Below are 14,327 nucleotides of genomic sequence, written 5' to 3'. Positions count from 1 at the left end.
CAGCAGCCCAGGAGTTTGAAAGATCGAAGATGTAAGGAACCACTTGCAGGAAATATGGACAGATATGCCAGAGGATACCATACGAAACGTGTATGCCTCCATGACCACCTGTATTACAGCCTGTTTCTATGCTTGAGGTGGTCTAATGGGGTACTAGAGCCTCAATGCAGGTGGTCAGTTTTGTGCAATAAAATTATTATTTTGCTCTGATACTGTAATAAATTGGGTTTAATGCAATTCCCACAATTCCTTCTTGGTGCACGATATCTTCTGTTAGTGTACATACAAATTAATAACTGATTGAAGTTCAGCATTATTAACAACATTACAATGTAGTATTATAGGGCTGGTTTTAAATACCAAGTAGGAAAATTATTAGAAATTAGAAACATATAGAAAATGAAGTTGTTTATTAGTGATTTAATCAAACATAAGGGGAAAGAATATGCATTTATGTATCTGGGCTGACAATTCAAGAATATTAAAAAACTGAAAGAACTGCTATTAATGAACAGAATCTGTCTGTTAAGAGGTAGAGTTTGCTCTGTCTCTCATTTCCGTAGCTCCTTCAACTAATGTGCCTGTCACTTATTGTTCATGCTGGTTTCTATTCTCTTTACTAGCTTTCTCTATTTCATGTTTGTAGGTACAGTGAAACCTCAGAGCAGGCATTGCACAAAAGTAAATGGTAGAGCATTCAGAAAAAGATATACAATGACAAAATGGCAAAGCAATGGAAATATTTTGGAGTAAAAAGATGCTGAACATGGCAATTTTCTGGGAAATGACCAAGTGAAGACTAAATGTTCCAACAGAAACAAAACATGCAATTTTACTGATGGGAACAAAACACCAGATGGCAATCTGCAGTAGAATGCTGTAAAATAATTTAGAAGAAACTCAGTAACTAGCTAGAAATTTCTGCACAATCACAGATTTTGTTTTGAATCAATGTTTTTTTTCTTTCTGCTTTCTGCATAACTGGAGATTACCTAGATTAATCAAACTTACAATAAAATTAGGTTAACATAGAAATTCTATTTTAATTTTTTTTTAAAGATTCACAGACCATTTACAACTAAAAATAATAAATTTAAAACATCATTAATTTATATGATACCAAAAAATAAATTCCTTTAAATTTCATTAGACTATGATGCTCATGAATTCACAGTAGCTAAATAAAATAATGATTCCCAATGATACTAAGAGAACTTTTCAGAGCATATTGACAAAGTGTGCCTCATGGCAAACTTTTTACAGAATTAAACAAACCTCATGAGTACAGTTCTTCTAGCACCAATCTATGGTGTCAATAGATGTTCATTTATATTTCTCTCAGTAGTATGGGCTGGAGGAAATTGTTTGCCCATGTAAAGTGAATGCAAGAGACATGGATTTCCAGGAAGTATTTAGAGGGGATGGCGCCTGGAAAAAGACCAGTGTGCGAGAGATATAGTGTGGAAGAAGGAAGTCCCAGAGAAATGCAAGAAAATTCTGTACTCTGTGTAATACACACCAATTATAACATATGCAGCAAGCACATGGACAGTAACAAAATGTGATCAGAGCAGGATTCAAGCAACAGAGATGAAGTTCCTTTGAGGAATAATTTGAAAGGTGGAAGACGATAAGAGTTCTAAACCAAATATTTACAGAGAAAATAATAGAAAAAAGACAACGGTGAAGGTCCAGAAAGAGGTGGATTGATATGGTGAAGTAGAATATAGAGAAGAGGGGAGTAGAAGTAGAAGAAATATTGGAGAAAGGGAGTGGTGGAGAGACAGACAAATGATGATAATGATAACAATAATGGTAGTAGTTTGGATAATTATGTGAAGAAATATTTTTTATTTAACAAAATATATATATATTTTTACATATTCTATCATATTTATTCATAAGTACATATGCGGCAGTTCGCCACAAAACTTGTCTTGCCCACCATTAGCGATTTTTTAGGAAAAGCCAAATATGTATACTTTTTGTAATATAAGTCCGCTGGGCTGAATGACAGAAGGCTGAGGTGCTGACTTTCTGACTCCAGCTTGGCAGGTTTGATTCTGGCTCAGTCCAGTGGTATTTGAAGGTGCTCAAATACGTCATGTGTAAATATGAGTGGTAAGACTGTGCTCCTTCAGTGCCACAGAAAGACTAAGAATGATTAAAAAAGTTGAAAAGTTAGGGAACTGTGTGACAGGAAGTATATATGACATGCCAAAATCATGGGTTAGAGACTGGAGAAAAAAGGAGGACTAATTACTTTCAAGCAAGAGCGACAGACGTGCTCTTCGTGGATTGCTAGCTGAGTTTCCTCCAGTAGAGGAAAACCTAGTATTTATTTCTACTAGGTGCCAGTTTGGATACGCTGTGAGTAGGAGATTTGTCAACTCCAAGCTATGGACACAGCACGAGAGTTTGGTGTGGCACATGACATTAAAGTGAGCAGGGGCTGGATATGTATATCTTTTGTGAGAAATAACCTGATGACGATCACCATAGGCCTATCTTTAAATGATGAGTAGGATGCTTGTAAAATGTTTCTTATGATCAATACACATTATTCTGTACCATAATTCTTAATTTCCTCACTTTTACAAACATCTAATATTCAACATTTCTTTTGTTTTAGACTGAATTCTGGTGGACTTCTTTTATATCAGTACTACAACAGCTGTATCTATGGGTACTGTTTCCTTTTATCAAACATTTTATACAGACTTTTCAGACAAAATATTGTTTGCTTTCTTTTCGGCAATGGTTTAACGTTGCACTATCATAATGAAGGTTTTGTATGTAGGGTATTCAGCTCAAAGGCTGGTCTGATCCTCCACAGCTCCACCAAAGGCTATCATAGACAGCCTGAGCATCACTGAAGAGGCATACTAGGGAAATGAGGAGTGAATTAGTTTCCCGTTCCTTTCCTCACCAAGCCAGAAGTTGCTATTGCATATCAGTCTTCCAAGTCCACTGAAATGCATGCACCAACCGACCTTATGGGCGATATTTTCACACCAATTTAACAGGGACTGGCTGCATAAGGAATGGTATTACTAGCACCGCTCATACCTCGGTCACTTTCACTATGTCAAAGCCAAAGATGAGACTGAGATAGGTCAATGAAAGTAACAAATTGCTCTAGCTCATACCAGAAGACATAGTGCACTGTAAACACTACATCTTGCCAGCAAGGGCTCAATGAAGGTTAATTGTTTAATAAATACACATGTTTCAAGAAAATGTTGTAGTCATACATTTTTTTCTGTTTATGTCTTGTAAAACTTGGGTGTGTGTCTTACGTGAGGGTGAGTGGTACGCGAGCAAATACGTTATCAAATTTTGTTAATACTAAAACCATTACACAGATGAGTTCCATACAAATTAATATAAAAATTGCAAATATAAATTAATGAAATACTGAATTAGCCTTAAAATATTTACCTCAAGCAAATCATCCAGAAAGCTGCAAGCTAGAATATCTTGAATGCGAACTTTCCCGGTTCTTAATGGATCAAGGAAGAACAAAAACTTCCGGACCGCTGTACAGACATAAAAACTGTGGAATGACTTCTCTAGACCCTCCAACTGAGGTAGGGTAGGAATAAGTTCTAGAATATAGTTCTCCAAATCCTGAAAAAAATAAAATAAAAAATTACTAAAACACAAGATAACTTTTACTTTTGTTTCAAATTTTTGTATTTTTCAACCAAATAAGACTTGTGGCTTTAATATTCAACTGCTCCTTTTTGTAAACCCTATCTTGATATTAGGCTACATCAGGACACTGTAGGATGGAACTATTACCTCAGGAATGTAATGACTGGATATAAGACACAAATGGAACTTCGGTGTAGTCTACTCTTTTGACTGATATGGACCACTGCATCCAAATGACCCATTCACAATGCTGGGAGAAATATTACAGAAAATAACAACAGCACACAATAAATCATATAGTATATAGCTATAAATGACTTGATTTACACATTTTTGTTCCTTTCCATTACTTTAGAAGAAAATACACTACTGTAATAACATTTTGACACCACTTTAATTTCTGTTGAACTATAAAATACTGAAAGTTTTGCATTTTGACATTTCTAAATTGTTTATTTGAAATGATAATAAATACTTTAAAATTAATTTTTTCAACAAGGTATAAAACCATGTTACATAATATTTCTGTAGAAACCTTTATATATTTTGTTAACAGTTGAAAAATACGCTGAAAGGCATAACAGTCTATAATGATAATGTATGTAATGTATGTATGTATGTTGAAAAATACACTGAAACAAATAATGGGAAGTAATAAAGTAGATCTGAGAATAGTTCCTCTTCCAACAAAAATTATACGGGAATAACCCATGTCCAAAATGTTGTTGAAATACTGAAATAATTCGTGAAAATCTCATCTTAATATAATTACAATACAGAAAGCTCTAACCCAGCAAACAAATCTCAACAAATAGTGATAACTGATAAATCTGCAGGTGCTATTTGGTCTTTCTTGTTCAAAGTGGTCCAGAACAGCTCTTTTCTTTAATTATATAGTGCAGACTTTTGGCTAACTAAGGGCAAAAGGAACAGTCAGAGAGCAAATACTTGCCTCTTACACAAAGGAGGTGGACTGTCCTACCACTCGACTTTGGTAAAGGTGATATACAACAAATTATGAAATGAAAACATTTGTGGCTATAAAATACATAAATTTTAAAAAAGTCCATTAGCAAACAATTCCTCATTTGCATATGCTCATAAAATATAAGAAATATAAAAAAATATAAGAAAATATAAGAATTAAATTTTATAGTTGTACACCACCACCACCACCACCATTATAGTTGTCAATAATTTCCATTACAGGTTCTTGGTAAGCAACAACAGTAAATGTTACAATATACTCACGAGTTCCTTTACAGGTTGCACAGAACCCAGGAACCTTACCCAGCAGTTATCATGTAAGAGGAGTAGGCAAGACCCAGATAGCACCGGTTAGAGATCAATAACAATAGCCATAACAATGCACAGTAGAAGTAACCAGGGGATAAAATCCGGCCCATGAATTTCGACAAAAACAGGCAAATGCAACAGCCGGAATTGAACCTGTTTATGCTATGTTAAAGGACTCTACCTAGAGAATATCTAGCTACTAAATGACAGAAGAATTAGCAAAATAATGGGAGTTTATTAAAATAAAACAAGATAAAAAAATAGGGCCATAAAACAGACAACATAAACAAACAAACAAATTAATAATAAATAAGTAAATAAATAAATAAATAAATAAATAAATAAATAAATAATCAATCAATCAATCAATCAATCAATCAATCAATCAATCAATCAATCAATCAATCAATCAATCAATCAAACACTCACTCACTCACTCACTCAATCTTACTACGAAATAATTATCAGCATACTGTATTTAAATTTAAAATCATACCAGTTCTCGGAGGTAACCTTGGCCTATAACATCAAACATGGATAGCCCAATGCGTGTTTGGTGGTACCACACCTTGCGCATGATGTAATTGAACAATGCCATAATATTAATCCTCCCATGAGGGTCTCCGTGCTGAAGCTTAGCAAATACTTGTGGTGTAAAGTAGATCCTGAAATACAACAAAGGTTTTGTTTCTAAAATTTTGCATTTTAATGATATCAATAAATACAAAAGGATGCAAAGAAAACAGTTTCCAGCACAAAAGGAATTTCAATGAATAGGGGACATGTCCACATTTGAAATTTTCTGCCATACTAATTTAATTACACCATCACAATGCATAGTAGTTATAGAGCCCAGATTTAAGGGGAAAATATATACTAAAGAATACAACTGGAATGTTAATAGACTATACACAAAACACACCAATTCATCGGGGTCCCCATTTTGCTACTAGGAGTCTCAGTGGGTAATTGTAGAGTTTACAAAGGGAACATGAGAACAATTCTTTACCCAGGCAAGCATGTGTAGATTAAGCACATATATAAGGAAACATTAATTAAATACAGAGTTTTCAGCTTCAGTCTTCATCAGTGAAATATGGAAAAAGAATGGTAATGTTCAATGTTGAAACCTAGATGTTGCAGCAGGGAAAGAGGAGCAGAGGGAAAAGTAGGTAAGAGTGGAGAACATTAAAATGGAACAGAGCTTTAACAGATGCTGAGCTCAGATGGTAGAACACTGGCCTTCTAAGCTCAAGTTGGCAGGTTCAATTCGCATTCCGTCTGGATTTGAAGGTGCTCAAATATGTTAGCCTCGTGTCAGTAGATTTACGGCATGTAAAAGAATTTCTGCAGGACAGAATTCCGGTATTTCAACACTGAAAAACCATAAAAGTAGTTAGTGGGATGTTAGAACCAAAAACATCCGTACTGTAATGCATAGGCAGGTAGTAGGTAAATAAATACACAACTGGTAGCGTTTACTCTAAGATTTATTGACTAATACTAATTGCTAACAGAACTACACAGACACAAAATTATGCTAGTTTGCGTTTTCTCTCTCTCTCTCTCTCTCTCTCTGTTCTTATTGTTTAGTTATCAGAGGCCAAAACATTAACATTACAGTCACTGTACAACTATGAAGTTTATCAATTGTGCTTCACAGTTCACACGGGTAACACAATCTTTCAAGTTTGTACGGGGTAAAAGTTTGCACATGCAAGGAACTCTTCACTCATTGCTCTACGTTGTTCAACTGCAATGTTCTGCCCTCGCCGTAAGTTCACAAACACTGTAGCACACTGTTGCATTATTCCACAGCAGTACACACACTTCACAGCACTGTCTCACTGACTGAATCACTAGCAGAACTGACTCAAACTGAACCGTCACAATCTAGTTTGGCCTGTCTTCCAGATACTTTGGAGGCAGAGAAATCCCTGGAGCTCTCTGGAAATCAAATGCTATGGTTACATTTCTCCGGTTGTTTCTCACATTGCCGGAAGGCACAGAGTGATAACAGTAGTGGTAGCAGATGGGCTGGCCAATGCACACTTGACTTGTCTCTGGTTGCCTGCAGTGGCGAGAGAGTGAGACCGCAACGTGGTGATGTTGCCCACTGTTGGTGACAGACTAGCTTGCTCCCCCCAAGGCTGCACATTAAAATGGTGGATCACAATATCAGTATCATAAGAGTTCTGTACTTCAGCCAGAATTTCTTTTAAAAATTGGTATTTGTACGTCAGTTATGTCTAGAGTAAGAACGAAATGCAATTTTTAAATTTATGTATGTATGTATGTATGTATGTATGTATGTATGTATGTACATCACAAGGAAACAGTATAGTAGAGTTTAATGAAAATCTCTATTTAAGCTCAGGGCAGATCTACGCTATAAATGCCCGGCCCCGCGGTGTAGGGGTCAACGCGCCTGCCTGTCACCTGGCGGCCCCGGGTTCGATTCCTGGCCGGGTCAGTGTTTTTAAAATTGTAAATGATTAATATCCCTGTCCTGGGGACTAGGTGTTTGTGTTGTTCTTAACGTTCCTTTCCTCACGTTCAACACACTACACTTCTGCAATTCCAATTACATGTAGGTTCATATCATATGGTGCAAGTAGGGGCTAAAGATCTCTATAGGTCGACGCCCCGAACAAATAGCATTAGGAAAAAACCCCACTATAAACCATTCCTTTATGATGGATAAAATAGTTTAGGGGAAGGTCTAAAAATTAATTCTCAAATATCTTACTGATAAATGCTACATAACGAAAGTTGTAGAAAATAAATTTTCCAATCTTGTATGCAGTACAAATTCATTACATGGCAAATAATAACAGAAATATTTGGGATTTTATATAATTTATTTCCAGTATCCTACCACTGTTGATGTTAACCTTACAAAAAAGTCCTTAGTAACAAAGACAGGAGGAATAATAAATTCTGATCTTCCATGTTTTATATATTATTACTCTAGCAGAAAGGTTACTGGTCCCAACACTCTAATTTATTGCCGGTCCCAAAGAGTGAACATCTATTTATTCTTTAATCGCATATATTCTTTTCTGCCCTCCTGATTTTTTTGTATTATTGAACTTCTGTCATTCTTCAATAAGATTTAGTACCTCCTGAGTTATCCACCACTTCTTAGCTGATCTTTCTTGTTGGCTGAACGGTCAGCGTACTGGCCTTTGGTTCAGAGGGTCCCGGGTTTGATTCCCGGCTGGGTCAGGGATTTTAACCTTCATTGGTTAATTCAACGGCCCGGGGGCTAGGTGTTTGTGCTGTCCTTAACATCCTTGCAACTCACACACCACACATAACACTATCCTCCACCACAATAACATGCAGTTACCTACATATGGCAGATGCCGCACACCCTCATCGGAGGGTCTGAAGGGCTGCACTCAGCTAGAAATAGCCACGTGAAATTATTATTATTATTATCTAACAGTTGTATCAAGGTAAAGAAATAGATATGTTTCTGGAACAAGAAGAGCCTGCTGATGCTGATGAAATGGGAGATCCAATTTTGAGGTCAGAATCAGAGAGAGCTTTGAGAGACTCAAATAGAAACAAGGCATCTTAAATTGATGGCATAACGTCAGAATTACTGACTGCCTTAGGAGAAACCAGCATGGGAATGTTATATCATTTAGTGTGCAAGATGTATGATACAGGAGAAATGCCATCCAATTTTAGACATAATGGTGTTATACCTATTACCAAGAAAGCAGGTGCAGACAAGTGTGAAAACTACCACACCATTAGTTTAGTATCTCACACCCGCAAAATTTTAACACACATTATTTACAGAAGAATGGAAAGACAAGTTGAAATTGAGTTGGGAGAAGATCGGTTTGACTTCAGAAGAAATGTAGGAACATGTGAAGCAATCCTGACTTTATCTTAGAAGTGAAGCTTCCACGGTGTGAAGAATTATTTAATTTAATTTCCGGGTTGAACCGTGTTGTACTTGTCTGCACATCACGTACAGTTTGCCGACATTTCAAATACATTGCAGTATTCTTTGTCAAGGCGACTGAAATACACCTACTCGAGCTGGGAGACTGATTACCTCGGATCGAGTAGGGGTATTTCAGTCGCCTTGACAAAGAATACTGCAATGTATTCGAAACGTCGGCAAACTGTACGTGATGTGCAGACAAGTACAACACGGTTCAACCCAGAAATTAAATTAAATAATCCTGACTTTACATCTGACCAAGAAAAGGCATCTGATAATGCTGATTGGATCAAGCTGTTTGAGATTCTGAAGGTGATTGGGATCAAATACCAAGAAAAAAGAATTATCTACAATCTGTATAAAAATCAGTGAGCAGTGAGGCAAGGATGCAGTTCCCTGTCTCTCCTTTTCACTGTTTATACAGAACGGTGGTAAAACTAATTAAAGAGAAACTTGGAAAGGGAATCACAATGATAAAGATGTTGATTCCCACAGGGAACCTGAAATATTTGTCCTGAATGAGTAAATTTATAATACCAATATAGTTGGTCCATTATTGGACATTATGAACTTTCCAGCTAACTCATTCCTAGTTGCCAGCGATACAAGGGAATCACAATCCAAGGAGAGGAAATCAAAACTCTGAGATTTGCCAATGATATTGTTATTTTATCTGAGTCTGTAGATATGGAGAAATTACTGAATTCCCTCTTGGGGAAGGAGTACAGGGTAAAAATAAATAAGCCCAAATAAAGGTAATGGAGGGCAGTCAAATGAAGTCAGATGATGCAGGAAATATTAGATTAGGAAATAAAATCTTCATCATCATCATCATCATCATCATCATCATCATCATCATCATCATCATCATCATCATCATCATCATTTCCCTTTATCCAGCTGTAGCCGGCTAGGGGCAAATATGGTTCCTCTCCACTTGCTTCGGTCTTTCCACCACTCCTCCTCCAACACTGTGTCCCAGTCCAGGTTTCTTTCTATAATGCTGCGTTGGATAAAATCTTAAAGGAAATAAATGAATAGCCTACTGTTACTTGGGTTGTAAAATAATTAACAATGGCAGAAGTAAGGAGGACATAAAATGCAGACTAGCACAAATAAGGAAGGCCTTTCTTAAGAAAAGAAATTTGCTCGTTTCGAACAGTGATACAGGAATTAGAACGATGTTTTTGAAGATTTTCGTCTGGAGCGTGGCATTGTATGGAAAAGAAACACTGACGATAACTAGCTCAGAAAGAAAGAGAACAGAAACTTTTGAAATGTGATGTCACAGAAGAAATCTGAAGGTTAATAACGGCGTGTGGCCTTCGGAGAGGCCTGGTGCAGGTCTTTCAATTTGACGCCGTATAGGCGACCTGCGCGTCTATGAGGATGGGGCCCTACCTATGATGAATTCTAATGCTTAGGACGGCACACACTCCCAGCCGCCCCTGGATCAAAGGCCAGCACGCTAACCATTTAGCCTTGGAGCCAGACGAAGCTGAAGGTGAGATGGGTAGATTGAATCAAGGAGTAGATCGAATCACAAATTAAGAGATACTCACTCAAATAATTGGTGAAAGGCGAATTTGGCTAAATTTTATGAGAAGAGATAGAATGATACAGCACATCTTAAGACACCCAGGACTTGTTCAGTTGGTTTTTGAGGGAGGTATAGGTGGTAAGGACAGCAAGGGCACAACAAGGTATGAATATGACAAGCAGATTACAACAAATGTAGGATGTTGTTCTTATGTAGAAATGAAAAGATTAGTAAAGGATGGGGTGGCATGGAGAGCAGCATCAAACCAGTCTACAGACTGATGATTCAGAGACAACAACAAGGATTAACTAATTAATTTTAAAAGTTGTTTTAAATTTGATGTTTTTTTACTGCAAACTGTAACATAAAAACAGTCATAGTGGGTTATATGTTAAGGATAGATGTGTGTTGTCCTGTTTTTTTTTCTTCCTGAACTCACTATGCTGAACGATTCTGTATCTTAAACAGTTTAGCCAGTGTAAGCTAAAAAATGTTCAGGGACGACCGCGTTTTCTTCAACTTGCTTCATTTAAATCCTTACTGTAACATAAAAGCAATTATAGTGGGGCTATGTGTTAAAGATAGATATATGCTGTCGCAGAGTTTTTTTTGTAGTACGTTTTATGCTGAACAATGTTTAGCGTCACAGTACAGATGAAATTTTAATGCTTAGCCAGCGTAAGCTAAAAGGGTGCACAAACGGCCATTTTTTTCTTTGACTTGCTTCACTGAAATCATTACTGCTCGGCTTCCGTTGGTCATAGACAAATGTTTCTATATACAAATCTTCCCCGAGGAATGCTTAATAGAATGGTGAAAACCGCATCAAAATCCATTCAGTGGTTCTTGAGATTAGTCGTCAGAGATAGACAGGATAGAAGACTATTTTATACTATGTAGAGATCTAAATTTAGGGCTGTAGTTCAGGCGACAAATTCCCTATAAATTGTTTACCTAGTCCTTTATTAAATTATTTCAAAGAAATTTATCAAACATTCTCCTTGATAAATTATTCCAGTCTCTAATTCCCCTTCCTATAAATGATTAATTGTCCCAATTAGTCCTCTTGAATCCTAAATTTATCTTCATATCTTCCCTACCTTTAAAGCTCCACAGACGCTTATTCATCTATTAATGCCATTCTATGCCATCTCTCCACCAACAGCACGGAACATCCAGGTTAGTTGTGCAGCTCGTCTCCTTACCCCCAAGCTTTCCCAGCCCAAAGTGTGCAACATTTTTGTAATACTGCTCTTTTGTTGGAAATCATGCAGAACAAATCGTGCTGCTTTCCTTTGAATCTCTTCCAGTTCTCGTATCAAGTAATCCTGCTGTGGGTTCCATAAACTGGAACCATACTCTAAATGGTGTCTTACCAGATGCTTATATCCCCTCTTTTTTACAGCTTTACTGCAACCCCTAAACACATTACCATATGAAGAGATCTGTAAACTTTATTTACACTTCTGTTAATGTGATTACCCCATTGAAGATCTTTCCTTATATTAACACTGAGGTACTAAGAGTGATCCCCATGAGGTACTTTCATCCCATCAACACAGTGATTAAAATTGAGAGGACTTTTTTCCTTTTGGTGAAACTTACAGTCTGACTTTTCATCCCATTTACCTTCATACCATTGTCTGCTATCCATCTCACAACAATGTTGGTCACTCACAATCCTGTCACTTAATTTAATTTTAATTCTATGAACAATTCTGAACTACGACCACTGGCATTTACATCTTTACCCAGAAATCATTTTTTCCCTCTTTAATCAAAGATGCTTTCAACTGAGGAAGAATTACTTGCTTGAAGGTGGAAAACTACAACCTTACTTGAAATATTCTAAACCTACTTGCATTTTGGCCCTGTCCCCCAAAACAGGCTGTGATGCAAAGAAGGACACTAGGAACAATTGGATGGTGTTATGCATCAACTGACCAAGCGCCAAAATGGATTTTTTTAGATTATTGCACCATCTGGTAGCTGAAGGTGTAAACTTTACATAGGTTATAGTTCGGACTTTTATTCTCAATATGATTTCGCAGGAAATGAATTTTGACCAAACGCCAACCTCTCAATCATTAAATTGAAGTTTTGCATCAAGTGACCAACCACCATTTCTGAGTCTGAATTACGCATCAAATGACCACACGATACACGTGCAGTCACTTGGTCGTATGATGCTAAATGTGGATTCCCAAGTTGCAGTTTCACGCGCAGGTTTTCTTTCTTGTTACACAGCTTTCGAATTTGCATTGTTTTTCTGCAATGTGTCATTTCTTTATTCACTGAAATCCCTCATTTTGGTAATAAGTGCTTAAGTCTAAGAACATAGCAATGGAACATTATAATCATTATCTCGGTCTAAGCGAATTCTCTTGTTAGCGAAGAATCAGATGCTTCAATAATCTTCTGTTAATTCACAAATCAGAGCTTATAGGTATTGTTTTATGTATTTAAAATACGTTCCTATCTTAGGAATCCAAGGATATTTTAGAGGGTTCCATCACACCTGCAAACGCTACGCCCATTTCAATAAACGCAGATCACTGGCAGTCGACGAACAGCTTCATAACGCTGAGTTCATTGACAGATGACCGAAATTCTTTGGTTACATTATGCGAATTTGTGGTAAGTTGGTGCGGCCCGTTACCGTTACACCTATTAGATATCATATGTCACGATACAATATCCTGTTAAACACACTTGTAAATAAGGAATTCAAAATGTGTATGCACGTTTGCTAGCTTTCCCTAAAATATGTTTTTTGTAATCGATGAACCACTATTCAAGGAAAATAATACAACAGAGGAAGCTGTTCCAATTGGTTTGGAAGAATCTGATAAGAAACATGCAACTGAAGGTGTAGATCCCACAACATTCTCTCCAGCAAAAGTTAACCAACAACACTTGACTGCAGTAAACGAATTTCAGGTATGTTAAACGCGTTACTAAGTGTACTTAAATTTTCATTGATCTATTTAAGTTCGTCGCTGACTTCAGAATGAAAATGGATCAGCTCTACATGGTCTGCTCACTCTGTTATGGCCCAATGGAAAACCAGAAGCGAAGCTGAACGACCTGCGCTCCCTCATGGAGCTAATTCCCAACGATGCTAAGCCTTTCTATAAGGACCTGTTTAGTGATCCTGGAATAGACGATGATATAGATGGGTCTGATTGTGGAAATATGGATTTTGAATTTGAAAATTCTTAAAATTCTGCATTATGTTACACCAGTGTAATTTCTATACTATATTCTAAAATTCATGTTTTTCTATGTCATGTTGTATTCTGTTATGCCTAACTTAATCTTGAACTTAAATAAGCAATAACATTAGTTAACAAGTATCATATTTTACACTGCACTGAATTTTTTAAAGTCCATTCGATTACTAAATGACAATTTTATTTGTTGGTCAAGTGATGCAAAACAAAAAACTAAGGTAACCGCAATAAAGCATCAAGTGACCAAGCGCCATTATCTCAGATTACGTCAATATACTTCCAATATCCCTAAATTTTATACATTAAGAAGAAAATTGATGTTTCTGTCTTCATTTTGGTATAGAATACCTCACATTCAACAGGATATGTGAATTAATACAAAGGATTTTGCGTTTGTGTCAATATCTCAAAATCTACTTTTGGCGCTTGGTCAAGTGATGCATAACACCATCCAATTGCCAATATCTCCTGCCATTTTCAGATTAATGGCCAGGGACTGCATGGCAGACCAAACCAAAGTTTTCAGGATTTATTGTTGGTTATGCTGTGGTAAATGAGTTTGTAATCCTCATCAACATTGCATGAAAACTGGTTGGTTATGCTGTGGTAAATGAGTTTCTAATCCTCATCAACATTG

General features: G+C 36.7%; 1 protein-coding gene across 1 annotated transcript in view; it reads right to left on the bottom strand.

Moving 5' to 3' along the window:
* Nucleotides 1-14,327, bottom strand: part of LOC136866509 (serine/threonine-protein phosphatase 2A regulatory subunit B'' subunit gamma) — a 94,532-nt gene that overhangs the window by 43,943 nt on the left and 36,262 nt on the right. The window contains exons 5-6 of the mRNA XM_067143549.2: nt 5,450-5,618; nt 3,442-3,630 (exon numbers count right to left, since the gene is read on the bottom strand). Of these exons, the coding sequence (XP_066999650.1) occupies nt 3,442-3,630; nt 5,450-5,618 (358 nt within the window). The remainder of the gene's footprint in view (nt 1-3,441; nt 3,631-5,449; nt 5,619-14,327) is intronic.

This window comes from Anabrus simplex, chromosome 1, assembly GCF_040414725.1.
Source record: "Anabrus simplex isolate iqAnaSimp1 chromosome 1, ASM4041472v1, whole genome shotgun sequence".
NCBI classification, from domain to species: domain Eukaryota; kingdom Metazoa; phylum Arthropoda; class Insecta; order Orthoptera; family Tettigoniidae; genus Anabrus; species Anabrus simplex.
The sequence above is the reverse complement of the archived record's forward strand: the minus strand, read 5'-3'. Positions and strand labels throughout refer to the sequence as shown.